Source organism: Carassius auratus, unplaced genomic scaffold (assembly GCF_003368295.1).
Source record: "Carassius auratus strain Wakin unplaced genomic scaffold, ASM336829v1 scaf_tig00214604, whole genome shotgun sequence".
NCBI lineage: Eukaryota > Metazoa > Chordata > Actinopteri > Cypriniformes > Cyprinidae > Carassius > Carassius auratus.
This window is the reverse complement of record NW_020527735.1, coordinates 275,536-298,170: the sequence shown is the minus strand read 5'-3', so window position 1 is coordinate 298,170 and position 22,635 is coordinate 275,536. Positions and strand designations below refer to the sequence as shown.

The 22,635-nt window shown below is 39.1% G+C and overlaps 1 protein-coding gene across 1 annotated transcript in view; it reads right to left on the bottom strand.

The window, feature by feature from the left end:
• Positions 1-125: 125 nt before the first annotated feature.
• LOC113092477 (E3 ubiquitin-protein ligase PDZRN3-B-like) overlaps positions 126-22,635 on the bottom strand; it is a 31,311-nt gene continuing 8,801 nt past the window's right edge. The window contains exons 4-10 of the mRNA XM_026258082.1: positions 3,404-3,666; positions 3,193-3,283; positions 2,810-2,905; positions 2,576-2,638; positions 2,397-2,498; positions 2,034-2,144; positions 126-1,914 (exon numbers count right to left, since the gene is read on the bottom strand). Of these exons, the coding sequence (XP_026113867.1) occupies positions 433-1,914; positions 2,034-2,144; positions 2,397-2,498; positions 2,576-2,638; positions 2,810-2,905; positions 3,193-3,283; positions 3,404-3,666 (2,208 nt within the window). The 3' untranslated portion in view covers positions 126-432. The remainder of the gene's footprint in view (positions 1,915-2,033; positions 2,145-2,396; positions 2,499-2,575; positions 2,639-2,809; positions 2,906-3,192; positions 3,284-3,403; positions 3,667-22,635) is intronic.

Below are 22,635 nucleotides of genomic sequence, written 5' to 3'. Positions count from 1 at the left end.
TTTATCGGAGTAAGACTTTTTGGAATATCAGGTCATGAACAACTAATTTTCACCACAATGTTTAAGTGAAACCTAAGAGTGTTAGTGATTACAACAAGTGGGTGATATGCAAGTAATGGCCAGTAACTGCACATACGAGCTAGAATTTAACACAAAATCTATTTCCATCTGTTTTATACATTAAACTGTGAGTTGTTTAATAAAATAACCTCAGTACAAACTGAAACGTTAGTGCACCCTCAAGTTCTATAAAGCATATTTAAGATATCTGTAGTTTATTTGAATTCATATTCACTGTTGCCTCACAAATCTGTCGATTTTCATACGTAGTCCATAAATGCCCACCTCCTTAAATGAGGCAAGATTTCCCACACCAAACCTCACACATTTTTACACAGTAAACTAGTAAAGTGCCCTAAACCAAGCAATCCCTTAAACTGTAGTCACAGAAAGAAAGGAATTATATAGTCTTTTATCGTCTGTGGACATTGTGCCATGTGTCAGCAGCTCCTGAATGGTCATCCAGTTGTCAAATATCTTCTTGTTCCTCCTCTTCATCATCCTTTTACGGCTAAGCTGGATAATATCCGCCTCCTTGTCCATTGCTCCTGCTTGTTCTTTGCTCTCTATGCACTGTTTTGCGAGTTCCCGCCGTTGACGCTGTTCTTTGGCTCGTGCCGCATGCTGTTTGCGCTCCTCTTTGTTCCAGTATCGACCCAGTTTTAGTTCACTTGCTGCATCGTCATCTGTTGTTGCGCTGCAGCGTTCTTCTCGAATGTGCAAAGCTCGCTTCTTCAGAAGCTGGTCCCTGATGGGCCTTTTGGTGATGTATCTTGTTCCATCGCTACGGATCTTTACCTTCCACCCCATCTTGAGCTTGGACTCTGTGGGGGTGGTTTCTGCATTCATGCACAGGCTGGCTAAGCTGACTTGGCTCTGGGCATATTCCACAGCTGACTTCTGCTGGATAAGTTGCATGTAGCTTTGGTAATGTTGTGCATGAGCTGGGATGTAGGTGTTCTTGTATGAGGAATGACACAAGGATGGCAAAAGACTCTTCCTTGGGATCTTTTTCTTACTCTGCTTTCTTTTCCCTTGATTTATGACCTCTGGATCTCCAGGCAAACTCTTGGTGGGACTGATCTCCTGAATGGGGGAGAGGTGATGTTTGGAGCATCCTGCTGTTGAGTTGCGTCTATGCATGGGAGAACCTTTACCCTTGTCTCCAGCAACCATCCTTTGGGAGTCGGGAGAATCTGACTCCAGAGCAGGACGTAAGCTCCAGCTGCTCTCTCCAGTGTTGTAAGCACTAGTAGAGCCTTCATTGTCCACTTGGTTATTGATGAGGTCCTGATGGACTTGCTCAATAAAGTGCTCGTTACTGGGATTTTTGGCTTGCAGATCACCAATTTCAGCCTTAAGCCTGTGTGCTTGTATGATACTCAGGCACTTAAGCTCAATGTTCAGTAGCTCCTCATTAAGTATTTGAATCTCTTGATCATCACAGTCTCCATTTACCCTCTTTCCAAATAGTGTGGCATCATGCTCCAGAAATCCCGGAAGACTGTTACCATTCATCAGAGATTTCGGTTCAAGCTGTTTCCGGAAATGATCACATGTTGTGCCAGGTATGCCAAGGAAGTTTCCACTGTCTCCATTGTCAACTGAAAGGAAGGAGTCATTGCTTAAGTGCATGTCCCCACTTTCAACAGTGTCCAGATTATTGTTGTACTTCTTGTGGTTTTCTGGGAGAGTGTCACAGAAGGAATTCTGGTCATCCCCCAAGATGTCTTGCTCTGAGCTTTCATCATTACGAGTGCTTTCGTCTGTGCGGCCTACGCCGCTGTCTTTTTCATGCTGGTTGGATAGTAAAGTAGCCGTATCTGTAGTGCCTCCATCTTCTTCATTTGTGCTCTGTTAAATTGAGTGGGTAGAACTTTTAATAACTTGCAAATCACTTTTATAGTAAGGTTTGCACCTTTTAATTGGATAAAGTGAGAATTTCACTGTTGACTTAACCCTTATTAACTTGCCTGCTGCAGCATACTTGCAGTAAACTCCTTGACCTTGTGATGTTGCTGCTCCAGTATGCCCACGTGCAAGTCTTCTAAGTTGTATCTATCCTTCTCCAACCGGCCAACATCCTGCAACCCATACCAAAATGCAATGTCATTCTTTAATTCTTAATTCTTTAACTTAAATCATGAGTGTCCAAACATGCTTCAGAAGGGCCACCTTCATGCACAATTTTGGTTAGTTGAGGTGTGTTTAAATTGGGTTTGAGCCTAACTCTCCCAAAAGGTGGTCCTACAGGAACAGGATTGGAAAAACCTAACAATAATCAAATGTAATTTATCAAAATCTTTATCTGGAAGTGCACAGAACGGTTAGCAGACCTGACTTTCTGGTCGAGCCACTAGAAGGGTCACATTCTTACTCTCCACCTTGGTCAGAAGTGTCACTGCCGCCTCATGGCTCTGGATGTCCATTCCATTGATCTTCAGCATGTGAAGGATAAATACAATAAGCTTTGATTTATATTTTATATATAAATATACAATGGAATAAATTCTACCTGGATAATTTGGTCTCCTTCCTGAACTCTGCCATCTTTTGCAGCAATTCCTTCTGAATCAATCTAAGCAGGGTAAGAACAGTGCATTTAGACTTAACATTTGAGATGAGGGCACTGGATTACCCAAAGCTGCAGTAAGCAAGTCTGATATACACACACTAAATTAAAGGTGTAATTGTTGGAAAAAATGCCTAAACATTACTGTCCTGAGAAATTCCCGCTTTAGAACCCTACCTCGCTAATATAAATGGCAGACTTCTCATCATCCGTCTTGTAACATAACTTCAGGCCAAGCTTATCCTGAGTGGTTTTCCTCTGCAGATCCACCTCCTATAAAAACACAGGTAATTGATTTTGATGACAAAGATTAAGTTTAATGATTCATTTTAGTCATTGTTAACATAAGCCAAAGCAAGTCTGAAAATTTTTAGTGCTTGCTGCACAATAGAAGTTGATTCGTTTGCATGGTAAATCCAAGTGCAATTAAAGTGGTCTTGGGAAAATATTAGCAGGTAAATGAAATCAAAATTAAAATGACCTCAGAAGACGCTTAGATTAAACATGATTTGAACATGCATTGCTTTAGTGATTGAATACAGTCTATGGAAACGCAATACCTCATATTCCAGGCCTCCACTCTCAATGTCTTTCTGTACATCATCATGGAAGTCTGAGGAATAAGGTGAATCATGTCTTGCCAATTGATACCTTCAATACAATGAAACATTTGCATTAACTGAAGCCTCATTCACAGAAACTCTCATTTTAAAATTAAAACTGAAAATGATTTGTTATGATACAGTTGGTGACATGCTGATTAGCACTTACTGTGAGGGTGAACGGAAACTGTCCAGCAAAGCCATACATGGAGTAGAAGGTGATGGCATGTTGGCCAAAGTCTCTATTTGTTGCAAGGTTTTCAGCGTAATGTTGGTCTGAGTACTGTTGTCCATTCCTCGGGTTGGTTTAAGAGTCCTGCAAGTCTTTTGTGCCGTCCTGCGGAGTACCCAAACCTCAAGAGGGTCTTTGGCAGTTTGGAAAGCCTCTATTGCTTGATCATGGGTGGCGACAGAGAGGGTTCTTCCATTTACCTACAGAAAAAAATAAGTTTGAAAAATTCACATGAACTTGAACTGTTCCACAGGTGCATGTGCAATAATTGTTTATGATTCATTGAACAAGCATGAAAATAATATGCTCATGATGGCGCCGCACACGGCTGTTTCAGTGCTTGGCTCTCCAGTGATTGTAGTGTTTTTGTTAGTTTTTCCTGTTTTTCCAGCTGAACATTCGGCAGAACACACCCCAAAATCTAGCGGATTTAAATTATTCGGACGTTTTACTGAACATTGTAGTCGGCAGTGCAGCCGTGCTGATCAAGTGCTTCAGGACGAGCAGACAGGGGAAGAGAGCCGTGGCGCATGTCAAGCTCAGAAAGCGTGGATTTCGAACGCCGTTGCCTGTCTATCTGGCAAATCTCCGCTCTCTACCCAACAAAGCAGACAAACAACTTCTGCTCTCCCGGACATATAAAGATTTCTCACACTCTGCTGCTCTGTGTTTCACGGAATTATGCCATTCCAGACAGCGCACTCCATCGGCCCAGCTTCCAGCTGTTTAGAGCAGATCGTGACACAGAATCAATGGGGAAATCGCGTGGTGGCGGGACATGCTTTTACATCAATTAGCACTTAGTACATCAATTAGCACTTGGTAGTGTACAGATGTAACCTTGTTAAATAAGATGTGCTGTCCTGACCTAGAAGCGCTCTTCTTTAACTGCAAGCCATTCTATTCACTGCTGGAGTTTCACTCGTTCATTCTTGTGAGTGTTTACCGTATTTTTCGGTAGTAAGTCGCACCTGAGTATAAGTCGCATCAGTCCAAAAATACGTCATGATGAGGAAAATAACATATGTAAGTCGCACTGGACTATAAGTCACATTTATTTAGAACCAAGAACCAAGAGAAAACATTACCGTCTACAGCCGCGAGAGGGCGCTCTGTGTTCCCAGTGTATGCTACAGGAGCAATGAGCAGCATATTGCGCCCTCTGGCGGCTGTAGATGGTAATGTTTTCTCTTGGTTCATTTCTCTTGGTTCATTTCTCTTGGTTCACATCAAATTAATTTTGATAAATAAGTTGCACCTGACTATAAGTCGCAGGACCAGCTATGAAAAAAGTGTGACTTATAGTCTGGAAAATACGGTACATTCAATTATATTCAGTTAAATTTTTCAATTTAAGTTTATTTGTATAGAGCTTTTTACAATACAAATCTTTACAAAGCAACTTTACAGAAAATTATGTTTCTACAATATTTAGTAGTGGCTTATGGTGGTGACTGTCAGTTTGTGCACGTTTGACAGGATTTTTAGAAAAATTAATACAAGACGTAGTCAGCCAGACGATGAACATTATTAATATTATTAATTAATAATTATCATATGATGCATTCACACTTGTAGCAATATTTGTTAGTTCTGTTTGATGATTCAGGGTTAGCATCATCTGAAGGTCAGCATCATCTCTTCTCAGGTGTTCTGGATCCAGAATGGAGCTTGTGTAAATCCTAGTTACCTCGACATGTAAATCCAGTGGCAAAACATAGAAACAAATAGAGACAAATAGAGATCATTAGCATAGCTGCTGATACAACAAAGTAAAATTAGTTTAACCCAAGCTAATGATTAAGAATGCACATTTGATCAGATGCAACTACACTCACAATTTAAAAGATACATTATTCGAATGCTTGGCAAAAGAGATGCGTTTTTAATCTAGATTTAAACAGAGAGAGTGTGTCTGAACCCCGAACATTATCAGGAAGGCTATTCCAGAGAAAATTATTTGTCATCCAATCTTTTACATTCTTTACGTTCCTCCGCAAGCACACGTGAGCTCAGCTTTTTTACAGAAATTCACTGATCAGATAACAGAGACAGAACAACAACACCCGTACTCTGTTTTGATCGTTCTTGGGGACTTTAACAAAGCAAATCTTTCCCGTGAACTGCCAAAATACAGACAGCATGTTACATGTCCCACCAGAGACTGTAATATACTGGATCACTGTTACACAACAATAAAGAATGCATATCACTCTGTTCCACAAAAAGCTTTGGGGCTGGCTGATCACTGACTGGTTCATCTTAAAATAACTTAAATCTGCTGAACCTGTAGTAAAGACTGTAAAGAGATGGAGCATGAAACAGAGTGGGCTTTAAAGCCTGTTTCAACCTCACTGATTGGAGAGTTTTTGAAGCTCCTACCACAGATCTGGGTGAACTCAGAGCCTGTAACATCCTATATTAATTTTTGTGAGGATATTTGCATCCCTACTAGGACTTATTTAACATTCAACAATGATAAGCCACGGTTTACAACAAAACTCAGACATCTTCGTCAGGCCAAAGAGGCCAAATCTCTCTACAGAGCTGTTAACACCTCCTGCAATCCCCCTCTCCCCACCTCCTGCTCTTTAAATCAATGAGAATGATGTGCGCCAGGTCTTCAGGAAGAACAAAAGAAGAACACAGGGACTTATGTGACGATCCTGTTTGTGGACTTTAGTTCGGCTTTCAACACCATCATCCCAACAGCCCTCCAGACCAAACTGACCCAGCAGCTCTATCTGTCAGGATCACCAGCTTTCTGACAGATAGGCTACAGCTAGTGAGACTGGGGAAATTCATGTCCAACAGTCACTCCACCAACACTGGTGCCCCTCAGGGATGTGTTCTCTCTCCGCTGCTCTTCTCCCTGTGCACCAACGACTGCACCTCTAAAGACCCCTCTGTCAAGCTCCTAAAGTTTGCAGACGACACTACAGTCATCGGCCTCATTCAGGACAGTGATGACTCTGCTTACAGACAAGGGGTTGAGCAGCTGGATGTCTGGTGCAGTCTTAAGAACCTGGAGCTGAACACGCTTGTAACAGTGGAGATGTTAGTGGACTTCAGGAGAAATCCCCCTTGCACTCCCCCCACTCACCATCATGAACAGCACTGTGACTGCAGTGGAGTCATTCAGATTCCTGGGAACCAACATCTTTCAGGACCTGAATTGGGACAATCACATTGACTCAATTGTTAAAAAGTCCCAACAAGGGTTGTACTTCCTTCGCCAGCTGAGGAAGTTTAAGCTTCCACAGGAGCTGCTGAAACATTGCTACTCAGCCGTCATTGAGTCTGTCCTGGGCACTTCAATAACTGTCTGGTTTGGTTCAGCAACCAAATCAGACATCAGAAGACTACAGAGAACTGTTCGGACTGCTGAAAGGATTATTGGTTCTCCTCTGCCCGCCCTTCAAGAACTGTATACATCCAGAGTGATTTAAAGGGCTCAGAAAATCACTCTGGATCCATCACATCCAAGTTTTTGCCATCTGGCCGGCACCTCAGAGCCGCAAATACCAGGACAGACAGGCACAAAAACAGTTTCTTCCTCCAGGCAATCTACCTCATGAACAGTTAAATGTTCCCCACTTATGCAATAAAAATGTGCAATATCCTTATATTTATTTATAAATATAATCCTAGTACATCCCTGCATCTCACTCTATTATATTCCATTATCATCTATAGCACAACTGTTCATACAATTTTTTTTTTTAGATTTATTTTGCAATATTTGTCTTTATATTTCCTTTTTTTGTCTGTGTGTTGTTGTCTCTGTGTACAGGAAGCTTATGTCACTGAAACAAATTCCTTGTATGCGCAAGCATACATGACTATAAAGCTCTTTCTGATTCTGATATTGTTTAAACCCTTTACAGGCATTTTAGGATTGTACAAAATTATCTAAAAAATATACTATCCTTAATAAGGATTTTTGATTAGATTTATATGTTCAATCCAATGCATATCTGTATGCATTTTCTCTGGGATTCGAACCCATGACCTTAACATCGCTTGTATTATGCTCTACCAGTTTGCATTCTACATGAGCTCTGCTTTTGGAAGGTTAACTTCACAATATACAGTAGTCTTCAACAGCCTGCATATCTGCATGCACATAATGTAAAGAACAGAACCCTTATGTACTTCTATGAAATGCGGACTGAGCAGAGATTTACAAGAATGCACTTAAAATGGAACTTTAATTGTACTTGTATGAATTGTCATCCCAACTCTAGGATTTATACCGAACTTGAGTGCTATGTGTGGCTCGCTGTACATTAACCCTAAAACCAGATGTGAGGTCAAAATCTAAAAACTTTCTGAGGATGGGATTCAGCATTCCAGAGAATGTACAGCAGGTTGGATAGCTGATATATATTGTTTTTTTATATAATAAAAATCCTCTAGTATAAGTCAAACAAAACAGGTGTATGGTACAGAACAACAAAGCAAGTTTAATGCCATCCATTTTACTCTGTTAATTCAGTTAATAGGTTTATAAATATTTCTAGCTGACTAGAATGAGAAAGAACATATAGACACATAAGAACAGAACCGGCAAGATACAAGTTGAAGGGTACATAACATACACAGTTTCACCTAATCTCGTGTAAATCTTGACTACCTATATAGTAGTACTGCATCCTTCATATCTCCAAAAAGTCTTTAGTTTGATCATATTTATAAAATAAAAATACAGCTTTCCGATTCTCTCCGCAAAAAAACGTGCTCCGGGAAGAGTGCTGTGAGCGGAGCTATAATACTGATGTTTCGTGTTGTTTCTATTAACATATATTCTTATGTGCTGATTTCCAAGAAAAGAAAGAAATCTGATGCAGTTGTACTTACATGAATGGGTGTTTTTATCACTGGGAGAACTCCATTTTTAATAACAAACGATGTGCAAATCCAGCATCGACCTGGGCCTTGTTCAGAAAACATTCATCACTGAAATGACGAGAACACACAAATGCACTTGATACACTCCGTTGCTGCCCCAGAAAAACAAACTGCATCCACTGTTGGTGTAACACTGGGTTCTTGGGGAAGGTGAATATGGTAAACTTTCCTTCACATCCAAAAGTACACTTATTTGGAGGCATTTTCGAACAAATCCTACGCAGCGCTTCTGACGATTTGCAGATGAAGCGCGTTGATGTGCGTGGTCTGGCTCTCCTCTGGTCAACGTGTGCGCGGGCGCGCTTTTCCGAGAGAAATGCTAATATAGAGACCACCATCGTCTATGTCATTAGATCCACGATCGGAAAAAAAACCAGCCGAAACTTGTACCAACCCGGAAGTAAAATTTTCAGCACAAAAATTCTCTGTCGTTCTTACACATTATTTTTTATTTTGTTTTATGCTTTAACGATTTGGTGACCAAGGATGAAAGACTCAAGGCAAATGTTGTCATATGAACTTTTTGACCTAAAGTCCTGAATGTGAATGACTAATCCACAGAGATATTTATGACCGGAAGTTCGGTTTTAACATAATCACACAGTTAGTGAGATTTCATTTATTGATTGAAATCCAACAGGGTGTATAAAAGCTTTTGAATTACACAAGAAAATGGCTATGTGCCAGTAAGCTAATGGGAGAGAACTTCATTTATCAAAGCATTGAAAGACTCGAATATCAAAACTAATGTCCTCAGGGACCTCTTCTGGAATCTCACAGTGGCAATAACACACATGGGAGCTTTGTCGGTGTGCCCACTGATGCAATATATATTTTTACATAGAACCTGCCAGCAAATTGCACAAATAATTACAAAGAAACTTTTTTTTTTTTACACAGGAAACACAGTACCAAAATTGCTTACCATACAAAAAAACAAAAAACACTGAAATGTAATGTATACATATTAATATTTCCCAAATTTAGCTAGTTTCTAAGTGATGAAATGAAATATAATAGAGTTTGACTGGATGGAATTTAATAAGCCTATTTATTTCACTGTTCGAAATGCACAATTATATAACTTGTAGCATTTTAATATTTGCATTTAGCATCAGTTTTCCTTTTTAGCCTCTTTTAAAAAGTTCATTTCATACTTTCAACCATGCAGGAGTTCAGCTGGAGGTTAAATTACAGTGGGAGCTAATTACACGAGGATCTATAATAAATCAAACCACATAAACAAACAAACAAACAAACACACATTCATTAAGTATTTTGATGAGATGCCAAACATGTCTCGCTCTTCTTCAGTAGAGTGTGACCTTCTCATGACCCTGTCAAATGTACACAGTCTCCAAAACACATTCCTTCCTTCGGCAAAATAACCTTTCGCAAGCGTTTTAGCATGCAAACAACCTCCAGAGACAAACTGCGTAACCTCAAAGGCATTCGAAATGTGTTTATTCAATGCTCTTAATCAAATTATGATTCATTCAGTAAAAATGAATGACATTTCTTAATCAATTTGAATTTAATCAGACTATGAACCCTTTACTCCCAGCGTACGTTAATGAGGAATAAACAAACCGAAATGACACCGACAAGTCAACCAAAACACAACAACTACCTGACATTTGCCTTTAGTAGTTTGAGAGCTGTATAGTACAGAGACTGCAGCCCATAGTGGAAAAACATCACCAAATAGTACACCGACTTCAAAATGTGATCATAAAAAGAGAGAGTGTCTATAGAGCCTGCAGCTTACAGACACAACAACTTCAGCGCGAGTCTGTTTGTGACTGTAAGCAACGCATGTGAGAGCTTGTTCCCTCCTCGCATTTACTGCAGCCATCGCTCCCTCTCTCATTAAAGAAAAGTGTTGTCTATGTCCTCAACTACGCTGTTTTTATAACCATAAAAACAATTCAAACCCATAATCAGCAATCCACCACGTTCCTCAGGTGCAGCGCAACAGAGGCCGTTTCGTAATGTGTGGAAACAAGTCATGAATATGCTTTGTTGGGGGTCAATTAAAAAGCTCACTTCTCCAGTTGCTGGCACGAGCATGTCGATAGGAAAATTCTTGCTATAAAACGAGCAGTTCCTGGTGTGTCAGAGTGCTCAGCAGCGGTACAACAACAACCAACAACAAAAGGGTGTTGCTATTTGTTATTCCTCCAAAAGTACAGGAATGCTCAGCCTGTGGGCTCCAGCTTTTGATGTAATCCGTCATGTCACAGACAGGGTAAAGGTTACTGAGGAACCTCATGTGTTCATTGATTTGGACCACATTACTGCAGAAATGAACAGAACTTAATGGTTCATGAGAAATCGATTTTTCAATTACCTTTTTTTTACATACAAAACTTAATTTTAGTATAAAAACAATTGTAATTGATACTTGTAATAGTTTGAATCGGACATGTGTTCTTTACAGATTCTGTTCCCTCCTTATCATTTCCTGTCCTATCTCTCCATTGTACTACAAATAAAAAGGGTGAAAATACATATTTACCTATGAAAACATCAAGTTAAGTTTGGCGAAAGGGAAGAAACGAGTGTGGCAGATGCGGTGTAATTTTGGTGGCTGTCAGCCATGCAAACACACATGACAAGCAGACAAGCAGACGCATGGGGCCTCCTTCATCAATCTAATGTAGAAACGAGTGCAGATCATGCGCACAAATCAACTTAGAACAGTTTTCACGTGTGATTCAAGAATCTCATCATATGAATGATTGATAAATGTGGTGGCAGATATTTACTCCAAAAACACCCATTAACCTTGCAAATGCAATCAATTAGGCTACATTCATTTCTGTAGTTTATATACACTCACTGGCCACTTTATTAGCTAGTACGGGGTTGGAGCCCCTTTTGCCTTCAGAACTGTCTTAATTCTTCATGGCATATATTCAACAAGGCATTGGAAACATTCCTCAGAAATTTTGGTCCAGTTGACATGATAGCATCACACAGTTGCTGCAGATTTATCGGCTGCACATCATTGATGTGAATCTCCCGTTCCACCACATCACAAAGCTGCTCTATTTGGATTGAGATCTGGTGTCTGTGGAGGCCATTTGAGTAAAGTGAACTCATTGTCATGTTCAAGACACCAGTCTGAGATGATTTGAGCTTTGTGACACGGTGCATTATCGTGCTGGAAGTAGCCATCAGAAGATGGGTACACTGTAGTCATAAAGCAATGGACATAGTCAGCAACAATACTCAGGTAGGCTGTGGTGTTTAAACAATGCTCAACCGGCCCAAAGTGTGCAAAGAATATATCCCACACACCATTACACCACCACCAGCAGCCTGAACCACTGAGACAAGGCAGGATGGATCCATGCTTTCATGTTCTTTATGCCAAATTCTGACCCTACCATCTGAATGTTGCAGCAGAAATCAAGACTGATCAGACCAGACAACGTTTTTCCTATCTTCTATTTTCCAGTTTTGGTGATCTTGTGTGAATTGTAGCCTCTGTTTCCTGTTCTTAGCTGACAGGAGCGACTCCCGGTGTGGTCTTCTGCTGCTGTAGCCCATCTGCTTCAGGGTTCAATGTGTTGTGCTTTTAGGGATTGTTTTCTGCATACCTTGGCTGTAACGAGTGGTTATGTGAGTTATTGTTGCTTTTCTATCATCTCTAACTAGTCTGCCTACTTCTGACATAAACAAGGGATTTTCGTCCACACAACTGCCGCTCACTGGATATTTTCTCTTTTTCGGACCATTCTCTGTAAACTCTAGAGATGGTTGTGCATGAAAATCACAGTAGTTTTTGAAATACTCAGACCATTTCACGTTCAGAGTCACTTAATTTGTTCTGATGCTCAGTTTGAACTTCAGCAAGTTGTCTTCACCACATCTAGATGCCCAAATGCATTGAGTTGCTGCCATATGATTGGATGATTAGCAATTTGTTTTACCAAGCAATTGAACAGGTGTAACTAATAAAGTGGCCGGTGAGTGTATATATAAATTTACTGTTAAATATGAACATTATAGCCTTTTTTTGTTCCCCATTCAGTATACAACAAATATATAAAAAATTATTGGTATTCAGGACAATACAAGAATGAAAATTAAATAGTAATAAAATTATATATTAAACTATAAAATAAAACACAAATTAGGCAATAGTGGCATTCATTATACACAGCATACAGCAATACTGAAATGGCATTGGGCTCACAAGCCTTTCTCATTCCACAAGAATTCAAACGTTTACATATTTGTAACATTTGGTTGCAAAACTATTATTCCTAAACAACGCTATATACTTAACTCATGTTCTAATATCCATGTACAATCCTTTGCATGTGCAAAAATGTTTGTTTGGGTGCTACACGCTGATTTTACGGCGGGCTTTTAAAATAAACAATGCAACTTTTATGTTTGGTTGACTGCATTTTAGTTTGATAATGAATGGCTGAAATGTCAGGCAATGCTAGAACAAATGTTGTTCAGCGATCAGATGGATTAAATTAAATAAAGATCTGAAGAAAATAAATAAAATGCATTAAGAGAGACCCAAAAACAAACGTAGCCTATACTTGTTGCACAGTTTTATTTTTTCATTTTGTTAATCTGTTATATATTTTGTGTGGTCCTATTTATTTGAGCTGAGACCAGACATGAGATTTGATCGTAGCCACCATTATAAAAGTAATTTCATAAATGAGGCCCGTGGTGTTCACTGTGGAAAGAAAATGCAACATTTCCTCTTTCCGGATCAGTGACTGCATAGTGCATACAGTATGTATTGGGCATATACTTAATATGTATGCAAACACTGAAGGAAGTGCATGGTAAAAGTAGCGGTAAAGGATTGAAAGTACCATTACACTTACTGTATGTATGCTGATATCCAGATATCATTAAGCTGTTCCTCAGGGTCTATATAGTCCTCTCATATGGCTCAGTGCTCCATCAGGCTAATGAAAATCTCTGCTTGAGGTTGTGCATCACTGAGCTGCAGTGTCTGCAGTGCATAGAGCCAACTTAAAGGTGAAGAGTGGCTTTTTACTTGTACTTTCTCGGCCAATGGCATGAGTCATTATTTTTACAATTACACATGCTAATGCAAGTGGTGCAGAAATCCAACACTTCTAATAATAATTTAAGTGCAGGAACCTCCAGTGTGGAATCAATATTATACATTTGTCAAGAAATTTGTAGCACTGGTGATTAATTGAACAATTTCATTGCAGAAACAAAGAGCCTTATCTGTTCTTTGCTTTGTAGAGATTGATAACATCTTTGGACAGCTGTGCTGTGGTTCATTGTGGTCATATCTTCTATTTCTGCCTGTAAACTGAGGAGAGATGAGTCAGTTTGAGGAAGAACACAGTGTCAGGACTGAGTCACCTTTTGTGACTGTGCTGAAAGCTGCTCTGTCTCTTTTGAACATATCAGGAAAACCATGACTCACTTTTCTGCTCTATTCTGTTGTTCTATTCTAATCCATCTGGACTGTTATATGAAAGAATTACAAATCCTGCTCAATTCTGTACACTACTAATCATACATAATTATTGGGGAAGTCGTGGTCTAGTGGTTAGAGAGTTGGACTCCTAAGGTTGTGCCAGCAATACCATGACTGAGGTGCCCTTGAACAAGGCACTGAACCCCCAACTGCTCCCCGGGTGCCGCAGTGTAGCGTATCAGACCAGAACCAGACAAATTAAAGAGTAGATTAGGACCATGGTTGAAACATGAGCCGAATTCCTCAGAAAGGCAACAGGATGTTGTAAATCCATTTCCTAGTGCCACAAGTCAGAAGCAAGACAACCAACTCAATCACAGAACAGCTTTCAACATTAACACCACTAGAACAATTATTGACAATTTCAATTCGGAGAAGAGATTGTCAAATTTGGGGCAAGTAATCGAGATTGATGGTCAAAGAGATGCACAGCCGGCCATCACATGTAAACCCATGAGAGGAAACAAGATCCTTGGATTGACTACCATGTTTATAATCACTTATTGTGAATGTCTTTTAATAACTAATGGATAGCTTAAGGATACATATTCATGTTTAGTATGTGTTTCAATCTGCTTGCTTGAAATGTTTCTGACCATCAGTTATTTGTCAAATGTATTATATTCTTGTTATAGGAATCATGTCCAAAATTATACCCTGCAAGAAGTGGGACATTTCGGACCACGTGCTTGATAAGATAACATATGATTTATGATACCCCCGAGCCAAGACAGTATCTGATTGGTCAAGACAACATTTGAGGTGTTGCCAAAAGGCCAGTTTAAATTCTTTCAGCCTGCTTCTAGCCTACTTCTTAGCTTTTGCTTTTAGTCATGCTTTTAGTCATCACTGTTAGCGTTCTCTGAGCGCGGTTCCAGCATGCTTCGGACAGCACGCCTGCTGCTACTTCGCCACGATGAGAAGAAACACCACCTAGTCTCGTCAAACTTCACTTCTGTTCTTTTACTTTAGTTTCTTTTCTTTTCCGTTGAGAGTTTCGTGTTCTGAGTTAAGTTTTGTAATGCTGTGTCTCTGAGTCTGACCTCGAGTGCCCGTTCAACTTCAACCAGCCCACAACTCTGCATCATCAGACGACGCCCAACCACGGACTTCCCAAGACATCACTTCAGCGACTACTGAACTTCCAGCCAATCAGCGACATCGGGAAACCCCCTTTCAATGACAACAAAGGGAATCTCCTTTACACAGGCAACGCAATAAGCTCCAGACTCCGATCTGTACTGGTGTATCTAATATAATTTTAACCTCATTGAGGAACTCAATGCGAGGGTTAATTAACTGATTGATGGTTGTTCATGTCTATGCAATTTCACGTATTGCTGTAAACTTGGGATTCCACATTTTCATTCTCGCATATTCTTCCCAAATCTTCTCTCTTCCTGCAACTTGTGTGAATGTGTGAGTGCGTGCGTTTATGTGTTAGATTGGTTTATATGTCTTAGATTTATCTAATAAAGCCTTATTCATATTGAAAAGAGAAGTATCTTGTGTTTTGTGCTTACAAGTCAATGTCTTAAACTGCCGATCTTGTTACTGTGCTAATTGATAGTGTTTCACTATAGTTTGGATAATATCCAGCGCAGATTTGATGTTAAATGGCTCGTTCAATGAAATGCAGGGCCTCTCAGTGATCAGCCATGAAACAGTGATTCTGTTCAAATTCCCTTTAAAATGATTCCTTTTGAGCTAAATGGACCTGTTTCCCTTACAGCAGCATAAATGGCTGCCCCCTGCCCAGGGTGTGTGTTCACTGCTGTGTGTGTGCACTTCGGATGGGTTAAATCCAGAGCATGAATTCTGAGTAAGGGTCACCATACCTGGCTGTATGTCACGTCACTTTTATAAACTACTGTTCAAATGGTAAAATTGTGAAATATTTTCACTTTTTTTTTTTTTTTTTTTAAATAGCCTAATATTCCTGTGATAGTTAAGCTGAGTTTTCAACATCATCAGAAATGATTAAATTATGATGATATGGTGCTCAAACTTTGTTTGTTTTTTTAGAAACCGCAATACATATGTTTTGATAAATAGAAAGTTCAAAAGAACAATATTTGAAATATAAATACTTTTTAACATGTTTTTGATTAAAACACTAGCTAAATAAATGTTTCAATTTCCAGGCCAGGAAAATGCAGAAATGACTAGTGCTAGAACCAGGGCAGATCTGACAGAAACAGAAGCCAGGGAGGAGCTGAAGGCAGGAGAAGTCAGGGAAAAGAGAGGGGCAAGACAAGCCAAGGTAAAGCCGCCAGCAGAAAGTCCAGGACGTAGGTCAACGACAGAGTTAAAAGAGGGAGGAGCCATGGTGGAGCCCTAAAAGCCAAAACCAGGAAAATGGCAGACTCAGATGGAGCCAAAGGAAGTAGAGACTCAGGTGGAGCCGAGGAGCCGAAGACATGCGGTGATGGTGAAGGCCTGGATGGCCAGTTGGGGCAGAGCTGGGGGGAATGAGGACACCAAAGTGGAACCGGAGGGAAGGAGGAGCCCGATGGAGACAAAGGGATGGAGGAATAAGGCGTAGCCATAAAAGTGAAAGACCAAGGTTAAGACAGGTCGACGACTGACCAAGGTGGAGCTGGGGGGACGAGGGAGCCCAGTGGAGTCAGAGGACTGACAGAGATCTGAGGCTATTCCACATTGCAGAGGTGAGAACATAGAGGACGAATCAATCAACTGCAAGGAACCATCAGAGACAGAGCTGTATCTCTCGCTAAAAGACTGGGTGGTTTTGGAAAACGAGGGTGAAGAGAGAGGCTGGGCAGAAGCATCTTCGGTGAAACAGACAGGGTAGAACCAGTGGAGACAAAGGACATTCAGGGCAGGGCAGAGTGTAAAAGTGTAATGCTGGGTGAGACTCGGTGCAGGGAAATTAAACAGGCAGAAAACACTCCCTCTCCCAATCAATTAGTGCTTCATCATCAGCCATTATTTAGGGGGTACGGCTCCACGACATCCAATCCACCAGTAATCCAGAGAGATTATTCATCCATGGAGGCTCTGGGGAGATCTGGTGTTGCCTCTGGCTCTGGCTCTTCACATAATCCATAAAAGTTCCTAGAGGTTAGTTTCCGGGCAAGCGCAGTCTTGTTTTGGCATTAACGTTTATCTGGAAAAGCACACAAGCACACACCTGTGTGTGCCTCTCTAGGTACTGGTTCCCCTGCAAGAGGAGGAGGATTTTATTTACTAGATATTATTTATTTTATTTGCTAGATCCATTTTGATGTCAGTTATTTTTGTCACAAACAGTTGCAAATAAAGTTGAGATGAAGATCTAAGGATCACAGCAATTTAATTTTGTTTACACAAACTCAAAACTGGAAACAGGGACTGAACAGACAACTGGGTTAAATGCAACAAGAACTGACAATGAACAGAAGAAAAAGCAGTACTTAAATACATAGAAACAAATCAATTAAACAGGTGCAGGGGTGTGTGATACCAATTTGGCTTCACGGGATATTGCACTGATTTGCAATCACAAAAGTACATTATTTGCATGTGCTTAAAAGCCTTGCCGGTTAAAAGTGCTGTTTTGACATGCACATTTCTTAGAGCATACACCTAAAGTGTGTTCATGCTAAAAACTAAAATATAGACAAAATATATGTAGCATATCTGATTGAACTGCTTTTGTCAAAAAACATGCAAGGTTTACATGTAAACACAGTGGATAGTGTCTAAAGTGAAAGTAAATGGTTGAGAGAAAAACAGAACACAAACAAACAGAAAGAGAAAAATCACTCTTGACTGAAGAACTTTAATACAGTTGCTTTAATAAGAATCAATTCAAGTCTATATAGTGTTTGTGGAATCCAATTTCATGAATGCTACTGCTAAATACACCAGTTGTACCTGAAAAAATAAAGCACTGCTTGTTTATTTTTTATATTTGTGATATGTATCTTTGTTTTTATGTTTTAATTACAAACATAAAATAATGATTTTTATATATATATATATTTGCCCACTTTGGCCTTAATGTCAATCATTCTTTTTTATTTTATATTTTGTCAACTTGTAAGGCTTTGTTTTTAAAATAGAGAAATTAGTTTGGTGCTACTGTTGTTTGGAGCAGTTGGGGGTTCGGTGCCTTGCTCAAGGAGACACCTCAGTCATGGTACTGCCAGCCCAAGACTCGAACCCACAACCTTAGGAGTCAAACTCTCTAACCACTAGGCCACGACTTCCCCACACTTGGACTTGTAAATATGAACAGATTCTCTATTGCTTTGATTCTAATAAATCATGATTCAGTGACTGCTCTTGCTTACAAAGGAGCCATGGTCTCCACAATGACTTTCTCCCTCATCATGCGATACTCTCTACACGCATCTAACACAATTATCATAATAACACAGTCGCACTGCGCTCACTTAGAAGACAAATCTCTAAACCTGTTTTCAACATCATGACATGAAAGCACACTTTGTTGTTCACTTTAAGGACAACTTGTACAAAAGCAACCACAAATAAACCCATTATGCTTCCAGGACCAGGGCTTCAGCTGCTTTTAAACATAGTACACGACATGCTTTGCAGAATTAAGCATTAATGTTTCTGGAAATGAAACATGGATTCTATTAAATAAAGAAAAAAAAAAACTGTTCAAATACGGACAGCTCACCCCTTACTTTAAAACAAACCCCACAGACATGAAAACAAACTGTTATTTGCATTTGTCTTTTATCAAGGGTACATTTCAAATGCTAATTGTACTTCTGTTAAAGGGAATATGATCTTCAGCAAATAAAAAGCAGCAGTTGAGATGTAGAGCACTCAGATATGAGTGATCCTGTGAAACATAAGGTGCAAAAAAAGACTTGTAGAAGCAATATAAATGGCATGGTTGCTTCAGCAAATGTGCTTTTAACTCACTGCTTTTGTTAACACTATCAGTTAGGTTATGGTAGGGTACAGTGTAGGTGGTAAATCTTTTTCAATGTGATAAAACATTTACCTTTTAGCAGAATTCACTGGACATTTCTGAAAATGATTCAGTTTGTGTTTCTTCACTATCGATTGCAAACAAAAAGTCATAAAGATTATATCAGAATAACACGATAGAGTGTACATAATAAATTCTAATAATCTTTAATGTACTATGTAAACATGACATGTACGTTATGCTCCAGTCATCATTTGTTAACACCAGTGAATTCACATAATGCTGTAGTTAAACATGTCTGGTCTGTTTTCTTGCTGTTTAAATAAGACAACCTTACAAGATGTGAGAAGGAAACGAGGTGCTGCATGTCTTTATTAAGCCATGAAAACATGGCTTTATCACTTGAAATAACCTGCAGAGGAGCGCTGTAGCGGTTTGCTTAGCAAAGACATGCCTTTCAGTTCAGTGCTCCTAAAATAACACACATTCACAGAATTCAACAGAAGGTACTTCCTTTGAGAGTAATCACACTTTCAAGTTTTAAAATGGCTTAAAAGAAACAATGGCCGTTCAGCCTTCTTTCCACAAGAAAACAGAGGATGCCAAGAAAAGCAAGGCTGAACTTAAGACCAGAGTCCAATTTCACTGGAGGTGAATGCAGAGGAAGTTCCGGACACTTTAACCTGTAGTAAATGGATGAATCTACAAAAGACCTTAACTCGCTAGAGTGTAAACCTGAGAAAAATGTGTAGTCCTATTTTGAAGTTACTGTACTCTGCCTTTGCATTGTCGGCAAAAAGTGAGAAGTTATGCCTAGGCAAATGGCAGTAATGCACACATTATATTAGTGTTGCTTTTGCCAATGGAAATTATGACTAAATATCGTCGTCAACAAACCTTTATCACGTGACGAAAACGAGATGAGACGCAACGTAAATGCTGGTCATGTGACGATGACTAATTAAATATAATGTAATATTGTTGACTGAAACTTGACTAGACTAAAAAGAGTATGAACGTGACTAAAACTAATAAAAACTAAAATGACAGCTTCACACAAAGACTAGACTAAAACTCAAATTAAAACAGGCCACCAAAAAACAACACTATATTATATACAATATTTGTTTGTTGATCTCCATTTACAAAATCATTAGTATAAAATATTGCTGTCTCACAGGCTATAACATACAGTATTGTGACTTTATTCAGTCTTTTAATTATTATTATTTATCCACATGAGTGGATACAGTTTTGCAACCAATTTATTTGCAATTTTCACTAATGTTAAAGGATGCAAGACAAACTTTAACGGATATCCAAATCCGTTAAAGGATTTTTAGGCTGCATTAATTAGGTAAACCAGAACCAGGAACACTTCCCATAACACCCGATGTACTTGCTACATCATTAGAAGAATGGCATCTACGCTAATATTAGTCTGTTTCTCTCTTATTTCGAGGTCACCGTAGCCACCAGATCCAGTCTGTATCCAGATCAGAGGGTCACTGCAGTCACCCCGGATCCAGTACGTATCCAGACCAGATGGTGGATCAGCACCTAGAAAGGTCCTCTACTGCCCTGAAAGACAGCGGGACAACTAGAGCCCCAGATACAGATCCCCTGTAAAGACCTTGTCTCGGAGGACCACCAGGACAAGACCACAGGAAACGATGATTCTTCTGCACAATCTGACTTTGCTGCAGCCTGGAATTGAACTACTGGTTTCGTCTGGTCAGAGGAGAACTGACCCCCAACTGAGCCTGGTTTCTCCCAAGGTTTTTTTTTCTCCATTCTGTCACCGATGGAGTTTCAGTTCCTTGCCGCTGTCGCCTCTGGCTTGCTTAGTTGGGGTCACTTCATCTACAGCGATATCATTGACTTGATTGCAAAGAAATGCACAGACACTATTTAACTGAACAGAGATGACATCACTGAATTCAATGATGAACTGCCTTTAACTATCATTTTGCATTATTGAGACACTGTTTTGCTAATGAATGTTGTTCAGTTGCTTTGACGCAATGTATTTTGTTTAAAGCGCTATATAAATAAAGGTGACTTGACTTGACTTAGCCTATTGCTTTTACATTGAATTGAATAAAATTAGAACTCTTTCTTCCATTTTGAATTTTTGAGTAAGAATAAGAAGCACTTCATCTGGTACTTAAAATCTTTTATTCCATTTCTGGAATTTCAGAAAACATTTCTGAAATCTGCATCTGAAATGGCATTTAGCCTACAGTTTAATGTACCTCAGAGGGGACATGGATGCATTTAACCTGCAGTTACAGATGCATACATAATGTTTTTTTTTTAACATAAAATGTTGAATACTATTATTTGAAATAATTTAAAGCTGTAGTCTGTAACCTTTGGTACTCTAGCGGTTAATAAACAGAACTGCGTGGGTCTTGCGGAAGAACATTGTAGCTGGAGCTATTTCTTTCTGTTTGTCTATGGCGAATCACACAGATACTGGGCTACTCCGCAGATACCGAACCAGTCTAAATAGTCAGAATATAAACACTTAATACAGGTGTACCGTAGTGATTCAGGACAAGCCAAAAACACGGTTTTGGAAAAAGGATTCATGGTGTACTTGCTTATTATATACATTTTAAACTAAAAAAAGTTACGTAATGCAACATGAAAACAGAAATCATGAAGAAATTGTTGAAATGTGAAATTACAACAGCCAGTAGGTGGCAGCAAGTGACTGTTAATGAGTGAGTCATTGAGCTTCAACAGATTCTTCAAATGACTTATTCATTCACGAACAAACCATGTGAGTTTATAAACAGCATTCATAAGCATTTTTGCCTTCCATAATTTAGAATGCCTGAAATTTTGAGTTTTAATAAACTAATAAATCAACTTGCGTGCACTTTATAACAACAACAACAACAACCATATTATTATTGCGTTCACATTACAACAACATCGTCAAACCTGCTTTCTTCTGACCTGTGCATTCTTCTGACTTCTGATTTTTTTGTAATGAATATTCTTAGTATTTTATTCTAATAAATTTTAATTATGAAATGTAGTGAAGTCAAAGTAAAGTACAGATAAATTAAGTACTGTTAACAAAGTATTATTACTATGTTGCAATACACCACTGAGTCTTTTTTTTAAGGTTTCTAGGAGATTTTTAAGAGTAAAACATTGCACTGCAGGCCACTGAGAGAGTTTCTCACATTTGTTCCTTCCCTGAGAGGCACACACATCAAATCTGTGGAGCACAAGAGCTTCTCTGTTCCAAACTTTTCAAAGTGAGCTTGCCAAGCCAACAGTTCTGGCACTTTAAACACATGTCTAAATTTACCATCATACCACCAAGTTTTTTAATATCTAGGTATAAAGTTATGTGACTATATGGTTAAAGCTGCGTGAATGTTATTCACATACAGAACAATAATTTAGGGCAACATATAGGTCACAAACAATGAAATAATGGTTACCATGCTAATTTTCTGGAGGAAATATAAATAGTTAATTTCAATTTAATTAATTTCAGTTCAATCTAGTTATTATTGATTTTGTTTAATCCGTTCCAACATAGACTTTTATCTTCATATCTATGAATTCATAACCAGTATATTTGTGTGTATGTGCAAATATTTAATTTTAGTTCAAAAGTCATTTTGTTGAGTCTGTGAAAGAAGGAAGCAATTTCCATTGCTTTAGACATTCAAGAGCAAAGAAATTAACCTACATAGAAATTATAGCATATTGCACGATTTTGTAATCGTGGATCCCAGGTAAGCACACAATGGCCAAGAACGACTTAAAACCCCCTAATATCCAGGATACACTCTTAGGTCAATGACACATGATATTTACATC